The 12,653-nt window shown below is 40.8% G+C and overlaps 2 protein-coding genes across 3 annotated transcripts in view; both read left to right on the forward strand.

Moving 5' to 3' along the window:
* LOC127626521 (interferon-inducible GTPase 5-like) overlaps window positions 1–12,653 on the forward strand; it is a 79,847-nt gene that overhangs the window by 5,698 nt on the left and 61,496 nt on the right. The window lies entirely within an intron of this gene.
* On the forward strand, window positions 5,779–6,894 carry LOC127646079 (GTPase IMAP family member 7-like). The gene has a single exon (XM_052129536.1). The coding sequence runs from the start codon at window positions 5,779–5,781 to the stop codon at window positions 6,892–6,894; it is 1,116 nt and encodes a 371-aa protein (XP_051985496.1).

The raw sequence follows: 12,653 nt of genomic DNA on the forward strand, positions 1-12,653 counted from the left end.
CATCGGCATAGCCATTGCTAATAACATCAGCAAGGAAGTTGTTGTACTCTTCATGAAAGCTTGCGTCTCTCTGAAGTCTCCTTTTTAGACCACGAACACATTGCATAGCAACACGGAGGCTGTTCGGCATCAAAACATCTTTCCCTTTGAAAGGCATTTGAAACATGTAATGTCCGTTTTTAAGCTGAGCAGAGCTTTCCATTATCTCCACAAACTTCTTTTCTTCCCTTGACATTTCTTCCTGTTCTGCAGAAGCTTGCTCATTGAAGTCGTAGTTGAACTGGCTGGTTAACAGTTCTTCCACAGTCGCTACTTCCCCGTAACGGACCATTTATTACCCATCCCAGTAGGGTTCTAACCACGTAGGGTCCTTCACCTTCACGACTGTTGATCACCTCCCAAGGCTCCATCAACTTGGAGGCGTTTGTGCCAATTAATAGGTCAACATCACCATTTATATGGGGAATCTTTATATCCTTTAAATAAGGCAATTTTCTCAGCTCCCTTTCGCTGATTATGTTGGCTGTAGAAACAGGCATCCCATTCTCGGTACACACTTTGGAAAGAGGATAGAAGCACTCACCAGAAACTCCTGAAATTTCCAGTCCGTCAACAATGGAGCTTTCCACTACGTTATTATGGCCCAAGGTGCGGATATGAATCTTGCATTTGCGTCCTTCTATGTTCAACTTGTCAATGAGCTTCCTGGTGCAGAAAGTCCCTGTACTCCCTGGGTCCAGAAAAGCATACACTGCAAAAAATGATTTTCTTGACAAGTATTTTTGTCTTGTATTCCTGTCAAATTATCTAAACTTTCTTAAAACACGATTTATTTACTTGTCAAGCAAAATGGGATAAGATATTAAGTCTTGTTTTAAGATAAATCTAACTAAATTTAGTGAACTTTAGACTCAAAACAAGAAAAAAAATCTGCCAATGGGATAAGCAAAATAAACTTGTTTTCCTTTTAAATTAAGTTTATTTTGCTTACCACATTGGCAGATTTTTTTTCTTGTTTTGAGTCTAAAGTTCACTAAATTTAGTTAGATTTATCTTAAAACAAGACTTAATATCTTATCCCATTTTGCTTGACAAGTAAATAAATCGTGTTTTAAGAAAGTTTAGATAATTTGACAGGAATACAAGACAAAAATACTTGTCAAGAAAATCATTTTTTGCAGTGTAGGTTTCAATAACCTTGTTTCCCTTTAAGCACTTCACCTTAACAGGCAAAATGGGAAGAGTTCCATTGCAGTGCCCAGCCCCTGTAAGACAACAAGCGGAGGATGTAGTACCGCTGTCGGAAGTATTTGACTGCTCAGTAATTTTCTGCTCGCCATGCTTCTGATCCTTTTGAGTAACCCTTTCCTTCTCTCCTATGTGCAAAACACTGGGGTGCGTTCGGTTGCACTTGTTGCAAATAATGCGCTTGTCGCAATTCTTACTCATGTGTCCTGTGCACAAGCAACTGAAACACAGACCTTTCTCCTTTAGATAGTCCAGTTTCTCCCTGTGTGTCTTTTTTCCCAGCTTAAAACATTGTTCCAAAACATGATTACCAGCAGCACAATACAGGCAGGAAATAGGATCAGTCTTGGTGAAGGATGTCACTTTGTTTTGAACCTTTTCCTTCTTGTTACTATCTAGTTTGCTGTATCCATCCTCAATGACCACCTGTGTTGCAAAGCTGTCTCTTCCCAACTGAGGTTTTACTTGCAACTTCCTTGCTTTTGTAGCTCCCTTGATAACAGGTAATGTGTCCTGTTTGTCACCAAAGATTGGATCTGAAGTGATCCTGACCTGGCGCTCGATGTACTCCACAATGTCTGAGAATCGTGCTCTTCGACCAGTTTTCTCCAATATCTCACATGCCCTTGTTCTGCACTGATCTCTGAGTTTATACGGAAGCTTCTGACTCAGAATCTTTATGTTTGCTGGCATGTTAAGTTCCTCCAAGTACTGAAGATCATCCATAGCGTTGGAACACTCACGGAGGAAGAGTCCATAAGCTTTAAGCGCTTTGGGGTCCTCAGCTTTGATACTTGGCCACCCTGTGACCTTCTCCATGTAGGCTTCTGTTATCTTAAACTCATTTCCAAAGTGCTTCTTGAGCAATTTTTTGGCAACAGCGAATCCTTTATCTGCAGTCATATGAAAACAGCTGCGCACAATATCCCTTGGCTGCCCCCTAGTAAATTGCTCAAGATAGTACAAACAGTCTCCTTTACAGCTGGTCTTTGCCTCCACGCAGTGTTCAAACGCCTTCATAAATGTGTTGAACTTTAGAGGATCTCCATCATAAATTGGAATTTCTCGGCGCGGTAGCAGTTGTAAAGTTTGCATTTTAACAAGAAGAGCTGTTATGTCATTCTGTTGTTGCAGCAAATTGTAGAGACCTGCTGTCTGATGTTGGCCTTGCAGGGGTTGAATGCTTTGAATGACAGTTGGCTTTGGCAAGACAGATGGCTTGGCTAATGGTGAAGCATTGCTTTGTAGTGGTAGAGATGCATGTCACTGTGAGGGCAGAGGAACAAATGCTGAGGCCTGTGGATTGAGAGAGGTAGACGGGAGCTTAAATCTATCCCCTTTTCTGATGTAGGAAGCCATTCCATCAGATTGCCTTGAATGGACGCTACTACCGACCTGTAGCACTGCTAACTTAGCAGAAGTGGCAGCTATCTCAGTGTCCAGCTCAAGCTGCTCCTTCTTTCTCCTCAAGATGAGCTCCTGCTCCTCCAATGCATGCCTATCCTTTAAGGCAGCAGCTCGAGCCAAGAGTGCCGCCTGTTCCGCCTTCGCCCTGCGTCTGGCTGAAAAAGTGGAGGATCTGCAACTGGAGGATCCGCTACTTGAGCCACGGTGCCTTGACTGCACATTTGAAATGCTGTCTTGAGGTTGAATCTGATCCTCCTCTTCCTCATCCTTTCCACCATCTGTTCTTCTTCCATTGCTGGTATCAATCTCGTTTCCATTTTCAGCATTGACATCAACATGGTGAGTTTCAATTTGAACTGGCAAATCATCATGATCATCATCCATTTTAGTAACTGAACAAGCTTTAGTGTCATATAACCATTGATTTGTACCCACAAAAAACTCATTGAAACTCAACATTTTAGCTTGATACCATATTTCATGTTTCTTTGCTTCATCAGCAGGCAATAAACCCAATAAAGATGCATGTACATGCTGTATTTCGTCACTCAACTTATTAATCACATCCGTGGTTTCCAAACGAACACCGTTAAATCCACAATACAACATGTCCGCGTTCTCACGATGATGGCTTATCCAAATTGAAGCAGTTTTCGACCTAAATGTACTGACTAAGTCCTAAACGAAGTCTAGTACTGGTTGCTAAAATAAGTTTAGACGTGCGCCCGTGCAGCCTCACACATATCAAACGGAGAGTTCAGTTTCGTTACTATTATCTAGCAAGTTTATTTTCCTCCATATATCATACAGCGGCAATATCTTAACTCATAATACATGTAACAAAAACAACAAACCGTTATCACCACAAAGGCAAGACACTACTAGGCACAGTCGAAAACTGTTTGCTTCCCAATTAGCAACACCTGGGTCTGTGTTTCCCCTTAGTTAAATGGCCTACCCGGGCTGACCCGAGATCAGCTGAACCACAAAGCACATACAGCCCCCTAGTGGCACAGGACAAAATTACATAAAATAATACAAAATGAATATGGCTCATAAAGATCTTATGACGCACTTCTTCTTGATGAATCTTCTTGATGAGTCTTGATGAAGGGGAGACAACTGATAGTATGGTATTATGTTATATATATATATATATATATATATATATATATATATATATATTACATAATACCATACCATATATACACTCACCTAAAGGATTATTAGGAACACCTGTTCAATTTCTCATTAATGCAATTATCTAATCAACCAATCACATGGCAGTTGCTTCAATGCATTTAGGGGTGTGATCCTGGTCAAGACAATCTCCTGAACTCCAAACTGAATGTCAGAATGGGAAAGAAAGGTGATTTAAGCAATTTTGAGCGTGGCATGGTTGTTGGTGCCAGACGGGCCGGTCTGAGTATTTCACAATCTGCTCAGTTACTGGGATTTTCACGCACAACCATTTCTAGGGTTTACAAAGCATGGTGTGAAAAGGAAAAACATCCAGTATGCGGCAGTACTGTGGGCTGAAACTGCCTTGTTGATGCTAGAGGTCAGAGGAGAATGGGCCGACTGATTCAAGCTGATAGAAGAGCAACTTTGACTGAAATAACCACTCGTTACAACCGAGGTATGCAGCAAAGCATTTGTGAAGCCACAACACGCACAACCTTGAGGCGGATGGGCTACAACAGCAGAAGACCCCACCGGGTACCACTCATCTCCACTACAAATAGGAAAAAGAGGCTACAATTTGCAAGAGCTCACCAAAATTGGACAGTTGAAGACTGGAAAAATGTTGCCTGGTCTGATGAGTCTCGATTTCTGTTGAGACATTCAGATGGTAGAGGCAGAATTTGGCGTAAACAGAATGAGAACATGGATCCATCATGCCTTGTTACCAATGTGCAGGCCGGTGGTGGTGGTGTAATGGTGTGGAGGATGTTTTCTTGGCACACTTTAGGCCCCTTAGTGCCAATTGGGCATCGTTTAAATGCCACGGCCTACCTGAGCATTTTTTCTGACCATGTCCATCCCTTTATGGCCACCATGTACCCATCCTCTGATGGCTACTTCCAGCAGGATAATGCACCATGTCACAAAGCTCGAATAATTTCAAATTGGTTTCTTGAACATGACAATGAGTTCACTGTACTAAAATGGCCCCCACAGTCACCAGATCTCAACCCAATAGAGCATCTTTGGGATGTGGTGGAACTGGAGCTTCGCGCCCTGGATGTGCATCCCACAAATCTCCATCAACTGCAAGATGCTATCCTATCAATATGGGCCAACATTTCTAAAGAATGCTTTCAGCACCTTGTTGAATCAATGCTACGTAGAATTAAGGCAGTTCTGAAGGCGGAAGGTTGGTCAAACACAGTTAGTTCCTAATAATCCTTTAGGTGAGTGTATATATATCACATAATACCATACTATCAGTTGTCTCCCCGTCATCAAGATTGTCTGGCAAAACCTGTTTGACAACATTAACCCAAATATATTTTCTATTCATCTTTACTGTTCAGAACAATGCCTCCGCCCTGGAGCAGCAGCACCAATCAGTTTATGGAAAAGCCCCCCCCCAATTATATATATATATATATATAATTGCTAATTGAGAAAAAAGTGGCTATTTTATTTTAATGTAATTAATAATTAATTTAGTTAAAAATGACTTTAAAAATGAATTAAGATCCAACTGCAGTACAAAAAGACTCCATTCAAACTTTTGTGGATAATTTTAGCATTAGGTTTGTTTTTAAGGAAATGTTCAAGATTCAAGTATCCCTTTATAATGCAGGGCAGCATAGTGCCACGTAAAAAAATAACTAAATAATTAAAAGTCGAAAATAAAGTAGAAACGTCCAGCGAATAATCTCATAATAGGCCATTTTTATGATTCATTACGTTTCAAGAATAATATAAAATAAATGTCAAGATTATAGAAATAATTTGAGAATAAAGTCAACAAAGTCTGAGCAATCAAGATTAAGGTTGAGAAAAACAACTTTAGAGAGTGCCATGAATAAAGATCAAATGTAGTTTTATCCATGAATATCTGGTGACATTAAGATTTTTAATAAAATAAAGTATTTTCTTCCAAAAGCCAGTATGAGAAGACTCGCCCTTCTTGGGAAAACAGGAGATGGCAAAAGCAGCTCTGGAAATACAATTCTTGGAAAATCGGTATTCAAAGTCCCAGTTGAATTTTCACCTGTATCTGAAACAACTGAATGTGCAAGTAAAGAAGGAATGAATGATGGAAGAAAGATCACGGTTATTGACACACCTGGAACATTTGACACAAAAGTTGATGAAAAACTCATCAGATCAGAGATCAGTCGAGCTGTGACTGAATGTGCTCCATCAGTTGATGCCTTAGTCATCGTTCTTAAGGTCGGAAAGTACACAGAACAAGAAATGGAGGTTGTGGATAAAATTGTTAAAACTTTTGGTGAGGAAACCTTTAAACATGCAGTGGTCTTATTCACCTTTGGTGAACAACTAAAGGGTCAAAACATCAAGAACTTTGTGAACAAGAGTCCAAAACTAAAGGAGCTTGTTGATAAATGTGGAGGTCGCTGTCATGTCATTGACAATGAATACTGGAATGACTGTCATTCAGAGTACAAGAACAACAAGATTCAGGTGAAAAAACTGCTGGATACTATTGACAAGATGGTGCACGAAAACGGCTGCTACATCAATGAGATGCTTCAGACTGTTGAGGAAGAAATTCAAGATGAGATGAAGAATTTAATCGAGGACAGTTTGTCTCCAGAAGAGAAACGAAGAAGAGCAAAAGAGATTGTTCATGGAAATCTTCTGAAAAGACTTGCAGGAGTGACAACAGGCTTGTTGATTGGTGCTCTTCTGGGTGTTGGTGTTTCGGTGGATGCAGTTGTGGTTGTACTTACAGCAGCCAGCGTTCCTGTAGGGGAGGGAATTGCAACAGGGAAAATGAATGTAGCAGCAAAAGCTATAGCAGTCACAGGAACAGCAGCCGGTGCAGGGGCTGGAACAAGAGCTGGAATTGCTGTAGGAGTTGCAGCTCTTGCAGGAGCAGTTGGAGGAGGAATTACTGGATGGAAAGCAGCAGAAGAAGCTGATTCAATGAGTGATGCAATGAAGAAGGCAGCAAACGCTACCTATGAGAATGCTAAAGATGTGATTGAGAAAGTACAAGAATTTACTTCTCTTTTAACAGATACCAAAAAGCAGATATGATATAAATACTAAAGAAGTCTGTTGTTTAAGCTTATAATTATCTTAAAGAGCTCACATTATGCTCATTTAAAGATTCAAAATCTTATTTTTGGGTTCTACTAGAATAGCTTTACGTGCGTTAATGTTCAAAACACATTATATTTTCTCATACTGTAGAGAACACACACCCTCTGTCTGAAACGCTGTGATTTACCTCCTGTCTCTTTAAAGCCCCCCTTTCTGAAAAGCCCAGTCTGCTCTGATTGGTCAACTGCTTAGAGCGTGTGTCAGAAATGTAGTGCTCATTACAAAAACCAAAGTAGCCCTTAGGTGGACATTATTTACATGTTGATGAAGCTAGATCACACGGCTGGACTGGAAACCAGCATTTCAGGCAGTTCATGAGCAGTGTTTTCTGTGGGAGAGAGTAACTCCCTTTGACGTGGCTTTGTGCTTTGCAACTTTGCAGACCTTTTACATGCACAAACACACTAAAGGAAAGGTGAAATCCCAAAAAGCACAATAGGACGTCTTTAAAGTTTTCTTAACAGCTTCCATTTATTATTGAACCTTTTCACAGACTGTGATGAGATTCTGTGATGATGTGATTCTGCATTAATTAGCAGCATAAATCTAGCAAACATTTTAGATTTGCAAAGTTTTAGTTATTTGGTGCAGATTTACAACATTATAATTAGTATTAAATTACGCTGGAATCAGTTTCCACAGATGCAATGAGGTTTCTAATACAGCTAATACTGCTGAGAGAGTGCCAGTAAATGTTCAATCGTCTCTCTTCTGACTATCATAATTCATCACTCTCTATTTATTTCTTCATTTGGAAAGCTGTGGAAATTTAATAGTGGTGTTTGTTTGTTTGTTTTTTTGTGATGTTGGAGCAAATGGTTCAATAATGTCTAGCGTGGTCCTCCATTCACCACTATTGAGGTTTAAACTGCAATCTTTTACTTCTGCTTTCCAAAGCTCAGAAGTGTGAAAATGGTGCATTGTTTCAATCAATTCTCTCAATCATGAATGTTTCACATCACTGCTTTCATAATCAAAGTCTGTCTAATTAAAAGTTTAATTATATAATATTAAGCTAATATATTTTGCTTTATCTTTGCTAGTTCAATACTGCACAAGTGTTTTCTGTGTGAAAATTTCCATGTCAATAAATCTTCTTGAACTTGAATCATATGAGGATCTTTTTCCCTCTAATTATCAAAGTCTATAAAATATTTAGAGCATTAGCAATCAGGCAGTTGAACCATTTTCCCCACTGCAACACACAAGTCTAAAGTCAAATTATTTCCTTCAATCTTCATAAATGGAATCAGAATATAAGCCATTGACATCTCAGGTGTTCTCAATCATCATGTCTCGCTAAGAGATATTTTGATAAAGAAGGTAAGAGTATAATCATTTTCCTTGATAATCTGTAGAATTCTGCTTGAAATGTGGCATTCCACATCTGGGAGAAACAGCACACTGGTTTTGTTTGCTTTTTCCTTATAATGATTTTCCTTAAAGGGATACTCCAGGATTTAGCATTAAGCTTTGTATCAGTAGAAAACCAGTAGTATTTTAGAATTACCCTGCTTCCCCCCCCCCCCTCATATCCCCATGATATGAGAGAAAATTTTATTTTTAGTCTGGAAAAAAATCCTCCGATGACACAAAAATCGTCATTTTGCGTCATCGGAGGATTTTTGGACTAGAGGCTTCAAACTACAGCCAGTATTAGTAGCTAGTTCCGCATGTTTTCACCACGCCCATGAGGCGGGATCTTACTCATAGAATGTAAAGATAGTGTCAGCCATCTTTAGCTAAGCTAACAGGCTCTTGCTCTGTAAAACTTTGTATAATAGTCTATTCACGATGGCGGAAGAAAGTTTTGAAGTAATGACAGATGGGGATTTCGAAGATCTTTTGTGTGAATCGGATGCTCGCGGCTACCAATACGAGCCGCAATACAGCAACGAACAGTTGCGGGAGATGGAGGGACAAGAGGCGGCCGGAGCAGCTGCTGTTCGCGGAGCAGCTGGCGAACTGGTGGTGTCAGTGCTCTCGCTGTGCGTCTATGCAAACAGATAGAGTCCTATTGCTGTCGCGAATTTCAGCGATGCCATTTTCTTCTGCATGAGATCGCTGAATCCGCTGATGAAACTGCACCGCTAGCATGTGTAACTGAGCACCCAAGTTTTGTACCACACATGGACAGGGGGGTCCTGTAAACTTATTTCAGGACCCCAGAGATAAATTGGAAACGCCAGCCAAAGCCTGCAGGGACAAATGGACGGCTTAGTGTAAAGTGAGTATTTGTTTTGTATTTCTTTTTGTTACTAAGACGTAATGTACAGAGTTTGGACACCCGGCATAATCACAATGTTGTTCCCGCATAGTCTATTGTTATATTTTCATGTTATGCGCACATACTGTATGTGCAAATAGTTCGCATTACTAACGTTGTGTTTACTATTTCGTGGTTTGGGAGTGGCCTCGTAAGTGCGGCAAAGCAAGTGCATTCTGGGAGTTGTTGTCTTTCAGCCACATGAGTAAAAAATACATTTTTTGCCTTTTCTCAGTCTAGAATGCTTCAAATTCAAAAATAATTTCACATTTCTACTACATAAATGACCACTATTAAATACACATTCATCTTCCCACAGCTGGAGTATCCCTTTAATAATCCGAATATATATGGGCCAAAGTGTAACCTTATGAATGTTTGTTATGCATATACATTATGTGTATGCAATATTTTACTATTCTGATATATTATACAAACATCAATGAACATCAATACATAGGGTTTGTGTCCACAATTATTGTCTTATTTCTGAGGTGTACTCCAATGAGGTGAGTGAACCTACTTTTTGGAAGTCTATTACGATATCCATTTCTATATTATGGCTTTATTTCTCTATCTGTCACTCACTCGACGTTGTGTCGGTAAGTTGACACTAGTGGTTGCTCCTGCGGAGCCCAAACATCTCTGATCTTGAGAAAGGGCCAATGAAATTTGGCATGTGGAATTTGCATGCCACTCCCCTGGACATACGGGTATAAAAGGAGTGATGCTGCAAACACACATCAGATATCTTCTTTGGAGCCTAGAGAGAGCAAGTCACAGAGCTGAATTCCTCTACCGCCTCTATTCATCTCTTGAAGCTGTTGGATCTACGGTGATTTTCAGCGGTTCTCCCCCTCGCACACTACGTTGTGCTGAGCACACACCCCTGGGCACTTCAGCAGCAGAGAAAAAATCCACGAAGTGAATAACTTCGTTTATATATATATTTTTATCATTATATATGTATATATATGTATATATATACAGGGGTGCACATAACTTTATCAGTGAGTTACTCAGGTGAGTACCAGGAGATGGTGTTTGGTACTCACGTCATATGTAGCGTAGTCTTATTAAGTGCAGTCTTCCTCACTGTCCTCCTCAGTGTCGCCACCACTGTCCTCTTCAGTGTCCTCTGCTTCAGCTTCCTGCATGGTAGATGATGAAGATGCTGCAGATGCACCTCCCTGTCCTTGGTTGAGCCTCCGATTAGCTGTCTCCATCCACAGGTCAACAGCTTGCTTTGGGTCAAATGTCTCTGTGGTCTGCTTTGATAGGTGTATCTGCATCAGGGCTGAGAGACGAGCATGTGACAGACGAGATCTGTACTTGGTTTTTATTATGTTGAGATGTGAGAATCCCCTCTCACATGCTGCACTTCTTAAAGGCAGTGTAAGAGACAGCTTAACCACCTTGTTTATGTTGGAGTAAGCATCTGGGTTACTTGTATTTACTATTTGGACCAAGTCATACACAGAAGAGGCTCCCAGGCGTTTTCCTGCCTGCTTTAAGCGCATCCATTCTGTCACAGTGGTGTCTCTGTCAAGTTGCAATGTGGCCTCATATTTCTTGAGAATGCTGCAAACTGTTGTGTTTCCAAAACTGTGGAGGTCTTGCATTTCCTGAGGCCATGTTGAAGGATCAAATACTAAGAAATTATCACATGACTTGAGGGAGTCATATCTGATTTCAAACTCTTCAATTAACCCCCTGAGTAAGTTTGTCTTATCTCTGTCAGCATCAGCATTAGAAACAGTGTGTGCCCTGTGGCCTTCACCATCAAGCAGAAGTGTGAACTGTCCAATGGCCACCATGAGTTCATCCTTACATTCTCCAATGGTCAGCTTTTCCTTCTGAAACCTAATGGATGTGGTCTTCAAAATGTTACCAATGTCAAGCATGTTTGACAGAAAGCACTGAAAACGCTCTGTGCAGATATGCTGCAAGTCACTGTTATCACTCTTAGCCAGTTGCATTTTAATGGCTGGCAATAGTCTTGATATTTTTAACAGTGTTTCATGCCTCCATGCAGACCATCTGATATTATGAAACTTACCCAGCTTCACAAAGGATATCCCATTTTCTTCACACAGCTTCTTCAGTTCAGCAGTTTTTTTTGCTCCACCTTTTGTAAATAAAACTGCAGCAGCTTGACCACAGAGCGATTAAATGTCTCACAGTAAGGAACGTTGCGATCAGCTGATTTTGCGCAATTCTCCAGTGTGTGTGCGGTGCACAGAATGTGCACAAGGGAGTCTCCAACCGCAGCAAGTCGCCGGAGTTTTGGCACAACGCCGTTGTACATACCGACGTTGACAGCAGCCCCGTCTGTGCACACAGCGACCAACTTTGTTGTCCAGTCATCCAAGCCTGTGTCCTGGAAAAGTCTCACAAGTCCGTCTGTTATGGCCTGCGCAGATCGGTCAGCACCCAATTCAATCAGTCCAATAAAATCTGAGGTAAACTCTCCGTTGCTGGACACAGAAACAATGTAAATGATTTCCTGCTCAGTTTTTGTGATGTCCTCAGATCCATCAAAAAGCAGCCCCCAAAATTCAGCAGACTGCAACTTGGCTCGTAACTCCCCGCTGATGGCGCGGGCGATGCTTTGCATGATCCGTGTGCCCCCTTCACGTGAATGATATGCACCTCCGACATTTACTCCTAGCCGCTTCAGTAAAGGAATATCCTCAGAATAGGAAGACATGGGACGTGCGTGTTTAGCTTTATGGAAGGCGAGGAGAAAAATATTAAACAGAGCTTGCCGCTGTTCTTCATTCAGCTTGTCTCGCCATCTGACAAGTGGGCGACTGGACATTTCTTCTCGGCTAGCTTGTTTATTAACAATAGCTTGCGCCACATTCGTGTGCTCCTTGCTCTTTTCATGTTTGTCAAATAAAGGATGGTTGAAATTCTTTGAGCCTTTATAAAACGCACCTGTTTTGTCTGCTAGATGTGGATTTGAGCGGCAAATCTTGCACCACATTTCAGTGCGCTCATCGTTAGCTTCAAGCCACTGCACATCTTTGAGCCACTTTTCTGAAAAAAGTCTTTTTTTCGGCTCTGGCTCCAGTTGGCGTTTCTTTGTAGGTGGCGAAACGCCAAAGAAGCTGCTTAATGTCTGTTGCTTTTTGGACATCTCTGACAGTATAACTTAGTTGACAAGCAGAATGTGTAATGTGTAAGTTTAGATGAAAAGATCGGTTAAGTAGGCAAAGGTGCGGAGTAACACAAGTCGCATTACGCATTCCTGATTTTTGTCGCGCATGCGTACCTGCGTACCAGTTATGTGCACCCGTGTGTATATATATATATATATATATATATATATATATATATATATATATATATATATATATAGAAAAACACAGTTTTGTGTGTATTTCCAGGTTGCGGTCGATATCTCTCCCCGTCTGATGGCCAA

The sequence above is a fragment of the Xyrauchen texanus genome, chromosome 1, assembly GCF_025860055.1.
Source record: "Xyrauchen texanus isolate HMW12.3.18 chromosome 1, RBS_HiC_50CHRs, whole genome shotgun sequence".
Classification (NCBI taxonomy): domain Eukaryota; kingdom Metazoa; phylum Chordata; class Actinopteri; order Cypriniformes; family Catostomidae; genus Xyrauchen; species Xyrauchen texanus.

Coding starts and splice junctions, on each gene's coding strand:
- LOC127646079 (XM_052129536.1), top strand. CDS start 5,779: ATGAGAAGACTCGCCCTTCTTGGGAAAACAGGAGATGGCAAAAGCAGC.